The sequence below is a fragment of the Meleagris gallopavo genome, chromosome 5 (genome assembly GCF_905368555.1).
Source record: "Meleagris gallopavo chromosome 5, MGAL_WU_HG_1.1, whole genome shotgun sequence".
Classification (NCBI taxonomy): domain Eukaryota; kingdom Metazoa; phylum Chordata; class Aves; order Galliformes; family Phasianidae; genus Meleagris; species Meleagris gallopavo.
The window spans coordinates 36,983,673-36,994,752 of NC_139408.1; the positions used below are offsets into that span (position 1 = coordinate 36,983,673).

The window sequence follows — 11,080 nt, forward strand, 5'->3', positions numbered from 1 at the left end:
ATGTGCAATCTATATGGGTACTGAATGATTTATAACAAAACTGTAACAGATTACAATTCAACTGATTACTGAAAATATATCATATTTTGCTATTTTGTAGAAATAAATGGTTGTAAAAGAGCATTCAGTCTTTAAGTTCTCAGCAAGATTTATTAAATATTTGGTTTGAATGTTGTACAGGGTATCTGTAGTTTGAACAGGAGACACTTAACTGAATTACTCAGTGGAACATCATCAACATGATTAAGTCTACCAAAATTCTTTTGAATTTCCTGAATTTTCACGACATATAAAAATTAGAGATATTTCACAGCCTACTGCAGCACTGTAGCAACGAAAATTTGAAGGATATTGATGAAAATTATTCATATATTTCCCAGGTTTTAAAATATATAATACTATATCCTGAGACTATTTTTTAGTGTCTTGGCGGCTTCCTTTACTCTTCTCACAACAACCCAGGCATGGTGACACTAGACACAATACATCTTGATTGACAGAAAACATATCTGCCATGTGAGCCATTTCTAGGGTCCTTCCAGGTGCGAGACTTTGACATTCAAGGTCAGGCTGGATGGGTTGTGAGCAACCTGATCTAGTGGTAGATGTCCTTGTTCATTGCAGGGCAGTTTAAGTAGACAATCTTTAAAAACGTCCCATCCAAGTCAAGCAATTCTATTATTCTATGAATTTCAGAGTAAGAAGTGCTCTATCAGCTAGTACAAAAGTGAATGTACTCATCTGGAGTTCAAACCACAAGGTGATGTGGCTGTGATTTATACAGTCTGTTTGATTTTTGTTGCCCATCTCTCCAAAATTACCTTCCATTAACATAAGCAGAGGAATGGGGTGAGCTGTACTTGAGATGCCTAACCACAACCCAAAGGAATGACCATGTGCAGTCTCTTTCATCACGTGTCCTTTCACCTTGCTTCCGCACTGCTACAAGCTTCGCTCATATCATTCTTAACCCTAACTCTAATCCTTGGCATGGGCTAAGCATTAGGTCTAGGCTGCCCAGCATGGCTCAGAAGTGAGATTTTCTGGAGATAATTCATTTTTCACTTTGCCAGGGGAGGCAAGACTTGTTAAAGAAGATGTATTGAAATACATCTGCATGTATCCTAGGCATACCTACAGCCTGTTTTGAGATGATCAAGCTGCCTTTCCCCTTCTTGTGCAGGACCTTTATAATCACAAACTGAGACCACTAGTCTATTCACTACAGAGAAATCCTTAGGTTAAAAATGTAACCATAAAAGAAAAAAGAAATCCTAGCATGTTTTCATATTAGAGTTTATATGTATAAGAATTTCTTTTTTACAAGATATTTCTACTGTCATCTATTTCTTTCATTTTGTGAGGCTGAAATGAGCCAGTGCTGATATTTATAATGGTATTATATCATTGTTTGGATAATAAAGTATATTATTTCTATTGAAGCATTGCTTCTTTATTGTGTAGTTAAGGTTTGAAATATCCACTTTTGAATCATGAGCAGTAGAGGACTGAATGTTGGTAAAGATCTAGAATTTATCAGTAAAATATATGCATTGTGATAGCAAAATTTGTTCAAATGACAAGGCAGCCAATCAAACAACTTCTTTTTGGAAAATGGCAGCATTTTCTAAAATGAATGTAATTTTCCCTATCTGTGGAAAGGAGACATAGAAGTCCCTAAGTGTCATAAATTGTGCACCCGGCACTTCATTATAATGATGACTACAATAATGTTTTGTTTTTCTGGGCATATACATCAACGAGGTATGTGTACGATGCCTAATGAGATTTGTACTTCTGCAGGAGTAACAGTTTACAGGTAACTGATTTTGAATCTTTGCAGTAAGAAAGAACACTGCCCAAATTTATTTTCATAGAACAGTTTTTACTGATCATCTGGTGCGTGGCCTAGCCAACTGCTTGCATTGATTAAAATGGGACAAATGAAAAAGAAAGTGTCTAAAATACCTCCATGAGTGACTGTGTTTATGCATATGCAGATACAATAGAGGGCAATGAGGACAAGAACTTATATTTTGTGCTGACAACATTGCTATCAATCAGTCTCAAAATCAATCCCTTTTGCTCTTATCTTCACAGAGAGCAATACAAAAGCATTCAGATTCATAGTGAAGCAACTGTTAAATGCCGATTTATAACAATATGAAACAAGGAAATCCTTTAAGCAACACTCTGTACATAAGTATTCCTTAAAAGAAATGTTCACGTAAACAAAAATTGAATTATAGTTGAACTATAGGTTTTCAAAAAGACTGAAGTGCTGCAATCAACCAGATGTTCTTGCTGATGGGTTTGCAGTTATTTACTTAAGCTCCTCCTCATGTCAGTGACTGAAAGCTGATTCACATTCTCCCAGAATATAAATTTTAATGAATATCATTCTCCAGCTGAATTTATGTAATTGTGGAACAGTGGCAGATAGCATGCTGCAAATAAAGATTCCGCATGGTGTAGTTAAATATAAATCTTTTCACTGTATACTTGAAGTTCTGATGCTAACACATGAGAATGTACAATCTCTGAAACCCAAATTGTATAGATGAATTTTCTCAAGAAAATTTGCATGACATCCCCAGGTGCTCTAACATCTGACTAGTCATATACAGTGATGATCCTTAGAGTGTTAATATCATTTGCAAAGGTGACTCAGTAAAGGCATTTCTACATTTGAACATAAACACAAAAAGAACTCAAGATGACCAAAAGCTACAAAGAATATAGTTCAAATAGAACTACATGCAATCACTAACAACTGAGTGGGGTGGGGTTTTTTTGCTTTTTTTTTTTTTTTTTTTTAAATTATTATTATTTGGCGGGGTGGGTGATTTTTTTTACTTGTTGTTTTTTATCTTAAACTGTTAAATTTCTGGGTAATATTTTATATAGATCCTTATTCTCTTTTCTTCTTGGTCACAGAAGAAAAGGAAACGGTTTGCTTAAGGCATCTGCAAAAGAGTGCGTTTGTTAAACAGAATGCCTGTAACAAGGTGCCAAAGAGCACACGTTTGTTCCTTTGCTGCGCCAAGGTGTATATAGCCTGGAAGTGATGACTGACGTGAGGAAAATCACACAATCAGCAAGATTATGTGTGCGTGTTGGAATAGCTATTGGTGATATTGGGTTATAATGAACTGATTTTGTGTATCTTCATATTAAAGTGGTGGGTAGTGATAACATGTATAATTGTGAGGGTGGAAAGACGGTGATAATGGGATTTGTGAACTGTAGGAGGTGATGGGTATGCACGGTAAAAAGAGTATGTAGCGAGGACGCATGAGTGATGCTGAGCATAGTGATGTTAGGGGCATATGCACTGTGGTGATATTTATGTGGCATGGACCTGCTGTTTTTGGAAAAGTAGGCAGTACTCATAGGTGAATTCATGCGAAGAAGCAGATTGGTCTCCATAAAGGTGAGACATCCTCACACATTCAAGTAGCTGCAATAGACAGAATAAGCAGATATTGGTTTTGTTTTTCTCTTTTGCATATGTATGTGCTGAGGCAGTGTTGATTCAGTAAGCAAGCGTGGTGCACGTGTTAGTGAGCAACTGTGTCTGGTTCATACAGAACAGTTTGGTGGTTGTGTTTGGAAGCTGGCAAAATGGTTATATGTAAATACAAGAGCAGACTGCATGGAGTGATTGCATGTATGGAGCAAAGAGACCTAATGCCTGGAAGAAGGCGTGGATATGAAAGTGACCAGTGTTTGCCTGGAGTGCTGAAATGCACTTCTAGGGCATGCTGATGGTGTTAATGTGTGTTTGGAGCTGGTGGCGTGGATAAGGTGCATGAGGAATCAGTGTTTGGCATGAGTAGTGATTAGTTTTGACTGCATTTGTCTAGAATTAGGGTGCATGTATGAAACAGCACAGTAAGGGTCAGTTTGTAGAAGCAGTTTATTGCTGCACATCCCAGTCAGGGATATGCATGTGTTTTAAGTTGAGTATTAAGAGGTGTGTGTGTGTGTGTGTAGCAGTGGTGATTTAGCATGTGATGGTTCCATTTGAAGCGATACCATGAATGGAAGCAGTATGTGAGGGGACGGAAGAGTGGACAGATGGTATACTTGCGTGGCAGCATAGCTGGGATGTTCTTGGCACCATCGTGGTGCAGATGCAATGGTGAGTACTGGTGCTCAGAGCCAGAAGGTGTGCTAGGGTGTGAGAAGGGACAGGGCTCAGGACATAACCTGTAGAGCATGGCAGGGCTGTAAAGTATGGGATGCCACTTATATATGATGTACGATGGTGGAGGTGAGATAGAATGAGATGGAGAGCATGGAGCTGTGTGATGGTGCGAGGTGCAGGCATTGCAGGTTCCAGGCAGTGCTCAGCCCCAGGTTGTGGAGTATGTATTCAGTGCCGTGCATGGTGGCAGCTGTGTGGGGTGGGCAATGTGGAAGGTGTAGGGAGAGGAGAATGCAGCAGCTGTGTAGAAACGAAAACTGCCCGCCCACCCACGACCCAGGCTTTTATTCTAGAGAGGGAAGCATGGTCCTTCTGCTCGGGGTGCCCCCGGACCCAGATGTCATGGAGCACGGAGGGGCAGGAGGAGATGCTGGCTTCGTTGGAGCCAGTGAAGAGAGGGAGAGCAGCTCAGGATGAAAAGGGGCAATACAGCGTAGGGCAGGGGCAGTGCAAGCAGCCGAGGGGGGAGGCTAGGAGGCGGGAGGTGGGGAGGGACACCCACTAACGTCTCCTCCCGCATTTTTTTCTTTCCCTCCTCCTTTCGTAGCCGGTGACGCGCCGCTGCCTATTAATCATTCACCAGCCGGGGAGCAGCGATTCCTGCGCTCGGAGCGAGCGGCGCCGGCGGCCGCCTCCTTCCGTCCCCGCGCCCGCGCCCGGAGCACCGCACCGCACCGCACCGCACCGCACCGCACCGCACCGGAGGGAGCCCGCCGTGATGCTGCGCCCGGCGAGCGGCCGGAGCCAGCCGTGCTGAGCAGGAGCGGAGAGGTCCGGGCGGGGTATGCTCCCCGATGGCACCTGCACCAGGCTCCCGGTCGGTACAGGCAGTCACAGCGGCGGCAGCCACAGCGGAGTCAGCGGCGCCTTGGAGGAGGCGGCGGCGAGGGGCATGGACTCGGGCGGCAGGAACTCCTCTGGTGCCCCGAACAGCACCCTGAGCGAGTCCCAGGGCAGCGCCATCCTCATCTCTTTCATCTACTCTGTGGTGTGCCTGGTGGGGCTGTGTGGTAACTCCATGGTCATCTACGTGATCCTACGCTATGCCAAGATGAAGACGGCCACCAACATCTACATCCTTAACTTGGCCATTGCGGATGAGCTGCTGATGCTTAGCGTCCCCTTCCTGGTCACCTCCACCCTGCTGCACCACTGGCCCTTTGGCTCTCTGCTCTGCCGCCTGGTGCTCAGCGTGGATGCCATCAACATGTTCACCAGTATCTACTGCCTGACTGTGCTCAGCGTGGACCGCTACATCGCTGTGGTGCACCCCATCAAGGCGGCCAGGTACCGCCGGCCCACCGTGGCTAAGATGGTCAACCTTGGTGTCTGGGTGCTTTCCATCCTCATCATCCTGCCGATCATCATCTTCTCCAATACAGCAGCCAACAGTGATGGAACGGTGGCTTGCAACATGCTCATGCCGGAGCCCACTCAGAGGTGGCTGGTGGTCTTTGTGGTCTACACCTTTCTGATGGGCTTCTTGCTACCAGTGGTGGCCATCTGCCTCTGCTACATCCTCATCATTGCCAAGATGCGCATGGTGGCCCTGAAGGCTGGCTGGCAACAACGCAAACGCTCGGAGCGCAAGATCACCCTCATGGTCATGATGGTGGTGATGGTCTTTGTCATCTGTTGGATGCCCTTCTACATTGTGCAGCTAGTCAATGTCTTTGTAGAGCAGGATGATGCCACCATCAGCCAGCTCTCCGTCATCTTGGGCTATGCTAATAGCTGTGCCAACCCCATCCTCTATGGCTTTCTCTCAGACAATTTCAAGCGGTCCTTCCAGAGACTGCTCTGCCTCAGTTGGATGGACAATGCTCCGGAGGAACCCATCGACTACTATGCCACTGCCCTCAAGAGCAGGGCGTACAGCGTGGAGGACTTTCCCCCGGACAACTTGGAGTCAGGGAGCATGTATAGGAACGGCACGTGCACCTCCAGGATTACTACCCTCTGAGGAAGCATTCTTGCCCCCTGCCCCACTACCCCCCAGCAGGAGGGTGAGCGGAGCCAGGCTGTGGCATGGGGAGGCTGGGAGGGAGGGGGTTTTGATCCAGCCTACTGACAGCAGTGTTTGACAGAAGAGGAAGCAAAGAAAACCCCACGTCCTCGGTGTGCAGCCCCGTTCCCCTTGCCTCCTTTGAAACTGGGTGCATTTGCTGATGCTTTGACACCCCCTTAGTAAACTGCCATGCATAGGATCTGGCAGCCAGGCTCTGCTAGCCCTGTCTGTCTGACAAGCAGGTCCAACAAAAATTCTCCCCTTCTGTACAGGTCCCCTCCCCTTCCTCTTAGGTGGTGGGACCCCCTGCCACAAAGCAGAGCCTGTTTCAAATCAGGTTCAGACCCCCTTGACCAGTAGCAAACCTGCTCAGCAGCCATGGGTAGGGACCTGCCAGTCAGAGAGCAGAAAAGCTGGGAAAGGTCACTCCTGAACACATCTGCCTTCTCCCAGAAAACAGCCTCTCCCTGCCTCCCCATGAGGGGAAAAAAAAAAGAAGGGAGCAAAAAGGCCCCAAGAAAAGGAGCAGCTTTTGCTCTGCAGACAGCTCCCAGCTCCCTGGGGCTCAGGCTCTGTGCTGCAGTCACAGGCAGCAAAGCAGAAAAGCTCTTCAGAAAGGAACCTGATTGTTGCAGTGCCTCAGAACTCACAGCAGGATGCCAGTAACAGGAGGTGATGGGTCTGTGACCCACGGGCACAGAGCTGAGCTGGGGACAGGAGGAAGCCTTGGGCTGATGTGAGCGCGTTCCTCCACATGATGAAGTGTGCAAGTAATAAAGTTTAAGGGGAGCACTAGACTGTGAAGTTATTGTCTTGCACTGCTCCGCTGGCCATGAAACAGTGATGAAGGGACTGAGACAGTTTTCAATGACCTGAGTGGACACAAAGTCACTTTAACCAACATGGAAAAAGGGGATTTTGTTCAAAATCTCCACCAGGCTCTTAAATAAATACTTGACAGAAAAGTAGCTGTTTGACAATAGCTATTAGCCTAGCTCCAGTTTCTTCTGTTGCACTATGGGTTTCGTAAGTTGCCAATGTAATATACTGGCCCAGAGCTTCGGAATGTTTCATTTCTGAGAAGTGTTGGTTTTAGTGTGTCAGATGTTTTTTTATTTGATTTTTTTATTCTTGTCACTGTGCTGTGAACGTGTTTCTCTGAAGCAATTTATACTGTGTACTTATGTCTGTGGTGGCTACCTGCAAGAGTGCTTTTAAAAGGGGCAATGCTCAAGAAGGCTTCTTTTCAGAGAAAAAGGTTGTGACTTTTTCTAATTCTTTCATCTACATTGTCTCTCCCTGGAAAAACTCTCTTGAATTTTCCCTTTTCCTTCTCTGAAACAATACTTTTCCCATAGACAAATGAGGATTTACTGTTTGATAAATAACAGCTGATTAAACAAACCCTTCTCTCCCAGCTCCCCTCATCCCAGCCGCACACACCAGGATGAACCATGTTGAAACAAGCAGCTCTGTCAGTTTGTTTTCTACCACCTGTATTAACAGTATTATGCAGTGGCAGGTGTCCCAGTAGCTGTGACAAATCACTTTTCCAGCTCAGTGCTATGGTGGTATTAATTATAACTGCTGAGAGTTTGAAGCAAGGGATTGAGAAAAATCTTGGGTAGCAGTGCATCCGTACCCTGTGCTGGTAGAAGTGCACGCCATGCTGAGGGTGAGGCTGGCGGTGGAAGCATCCAGTACCTGGTGGTGGACATACTGCAGGTTCTTGTTAAATGGTACCTTTAACTTTGCTCAGCAGCAGTAAGTAGGAGACTACTTTGTGCATTTCTTTTACCAAAAATTAGGTACTGTTAAATGAATGTATAAATTTAGTATTTCAAAATTTGATTCAAAGCCCATTGAAATGAGAGAAGTAATACTACTTCATTTCAGTGGACTCTGAGTCAGCTCTGTTTAGTTCCAAAATTGCTGATGTGGAAGCTGTTACATCCTTATTAAAACATTTTGTGAAAAGCTTTAACAAGTGTACAGTTTATTTTCTTTTACTTCTCAGTGGACTTCATTTAAAGAAAGCATACAAATATGAGTTTCAGTAATGATTTGCATGCACATACGGGGAAAAATAGAGCCAAATCTCTCAATAAGCATATTTAACTTTCCATAGAGACCAAACATCTGTCAAATGCCCCACGCTGCCACATGGTGCTATTTGTAGAGCTTCACTTAGAAACTCACTCACAATCTTTTCAAAATGGTATAAATTTATTGTTTCATCCAGGCATCCTGCTACGTAGGATCAGACTAAACAGAGTCAGTCTTTGTTCTACCGCTGGGTTTGTTTAACATTAGGCACTATGAAGCAAAAGTGAAGGAGCAGTAATATGTATCTGATACTCAGCTTTGATGATAAGGTGAGCCTGGTTTATCACTTAAAAAAAAAAAAATCTGCGTGAATAAAAATCTTTGCCTTAAGTTGTTATGGATTTCTGTGCACCCTCCAGCACAGGCATTCTAATTTCAGTTCTCCCAGACAGAGAGCAGAGGGCTGCCCGCAGGCGGCAGAGCAGCTGGGATGCTGGTGGCACAGCAGATGGCAGGCTTTCCTGTGCAGAGCCATGCAGCCAGCACTGCTGCTGTGGCACTGCCTGAAACATTCCAGGTAGCTTCAGATGGAAACACAACCTGCTTATCCCAAACTAACAGCTCTTCCTGCCGTTTTTCACTCCGAGTTTTGACTTTGGCAATGGGAAAGGTGATCAAATGCTGCAAATCATTCTTTCTTTGCTTCAGGAAACACATTTAGATTTTTCTGTATTATTACCCTAAATTTTAGGACGTCTACCAGAAAATAGGTCGTCCTTGTGAAATAGTGCCACATACCAGAAAACAAACAGAATGCTACTAAGTACTTTCCAAATTTCAAATGAAACTCTACAAGATTTCATGCACTGAAAAAAACCAACAGTGCCATATTTCTTCAAGACATTTTGTCTCTTTCTGCAGTCATAACAAAATTCATCTTCAAATAGGCAAACCATAATTTATAACTAGTAGTTTGTTGCTGCATATTTCCCTAGGAGTTTAATATTTAAAAAATCTTTACTTTTATGCACCTCATCATCACAGAAATTGGTCCTCTGTTGCTGAATCCCAAGCAACTTTTGCTATGCTTTATTTAACCTGTTTAACTCTGCATAGCATGCGTTGGACTGGATCAGTTCCCCAGTGCACTAAGGGCATAATAGCCTTCACATGGATTTTCCTAGTGCATATACCAGGTACCTCTGCAGCATTTTCCCACTCAGAGAAAGGCAAGTGTGACATGACTCTTCTTTCTCACTAGAATTTCCAAGAAGTACTGATAGATCTAGAAGTGCAATAAAGAAGTTTTAAAGTCCTGCAACAAATACAGGAAAATAATAATAATAATAATAAAAACCCCAAACAAATAAACAACAAAAAAGCCCACAATCAAACAAGCAAACAAAGAAAACCACACAACCCAGAAAAAAAAAAAAAGCCTATCAAATAATCAATCCAGTGTTCTAGACTTCCTCCCCTAGAAACCTTACCTGACTCCAGGAATCTACAAACAACAATATTAACTGAATCTCTAGAGGAGAATAAAGTCTTTTTACTGCATTATAGATTCATGGCTTCCATCTCTAACGCAGAACCCCACTGGACTTATAACCGCAAGCCAAGACACAGGAAGAAGCAGTAATTTACTAATTTGATTTCTCTTAGAGAATAATGCTTTTAAATGTTATATTTTGTAGAGAGAAATAGCCAAGAACAGAGAAAACAGAAAGCATTTTTTTTTTATTTATAAAGTGTTTCACCAGCCAGCTAGACACCAAACACAGCTTTCACAAGATGCTTTTCCACAAAACCTATCTTCTGACTCTGTTCCACCAAACCCCTAAAATCTGGTTTTAGCAGAGCAGGATGGCATGTTCTTCCTGAAATGTATGGTATTTCATCTCCACTCTGCATTGAATACATCTGTCATTATTTGGCTATCATTCGTATGACAGCTAGTCACCTTGAAAGCAATATTGATGTACAAAAGGCCCATTCTACTCTATTTCAAATAAGCCTCTTCTGCATAGGTTCTTGTACCACGCAATGTGATTTGCTCTGCAGTATCCCTCTGTAGGTTACTGAGCTTCCTAGTTACAAGGGCTAAGATAAAAGGGCCATGATGCATAGCACAGGGCTGTGGAGGAACAGCTCCAAGCTATCATATTTATGACTGGGAAACTGCTGTTTGCCACAAGGACTGCTGAAACTGAATTGCATTTACTCAGTTTACACTGCTGCTAATGGTGCTGTTTTTTTGTAACTGGGGGCCTACCCAGCCATGAATGTGGCAACTGATGCGGAGGCTCTGAGCTCCTGCAATGGTTCCGCAGTTCTTTGTGCCTCACAGAGCCAGTCACTGTGACATGCTGAGGGAAGCCAAGGGCCATGGGCTCACCCAATCTATGCAGGACTTGCAGATATTTGCATTTCCAATGGCACGTTCAAGCGATTGCTGATCAGCTGGAATAGTTAAAGATGCAGCAGACTCCAATTGCTGGGCAATCAGTTAGTGTTGTTTTACTATATAGGTATTTCTAAGTCTTTGCTTTGCTTCTGTGCTGCTTTGATGTGCAGAGGAAATGGAAGTGTTAATTCTGCTAGATGCGAGTACATGGCTGGAAAAGTTGGAGCTGGTGGGAGAAGAACTCTGGAAGAAAACCATGTTTGAGTTAGACCTGGAGTGGCTGCATTTGCAGATACGCATTTGATGGTCACAATGAGCTGCATCTGAAAGGACCAGAGAGCTACAGTTTTAAGAAAACATGCCCCAGGCCTAAATGGACCAACCATTGCTTTCCTCAGCCATCTCTATC

The 11,080-nt window shown here is 43.9% G+C and overlaps 1 protein-coding gene across 1 annotated transcript; it reads left to right on the plus strand.

The window, feature by feature from the left end:
• Window positions 1-4,746: 4,746 nt before the first annotated feature.
• On the plus strand, window positions 4,747-6,601 carry SSTR1 (somatostatin receptor 1). The gene has a single exon (XM_010711703.4). It carries the CDS (start codon window positions 4,995-4,997, stop codon window positions 6,171-6,173), a length of 1,179 nt encoding a protein of 392 aa, XP_010710005.3. The 5' UTR covers window positions 4,747-4,994; the 3' UTR covers window positions 6,174-6,601.
• Window positions 6,602-11,080: the final 4,479 nt, after the last annotated feature.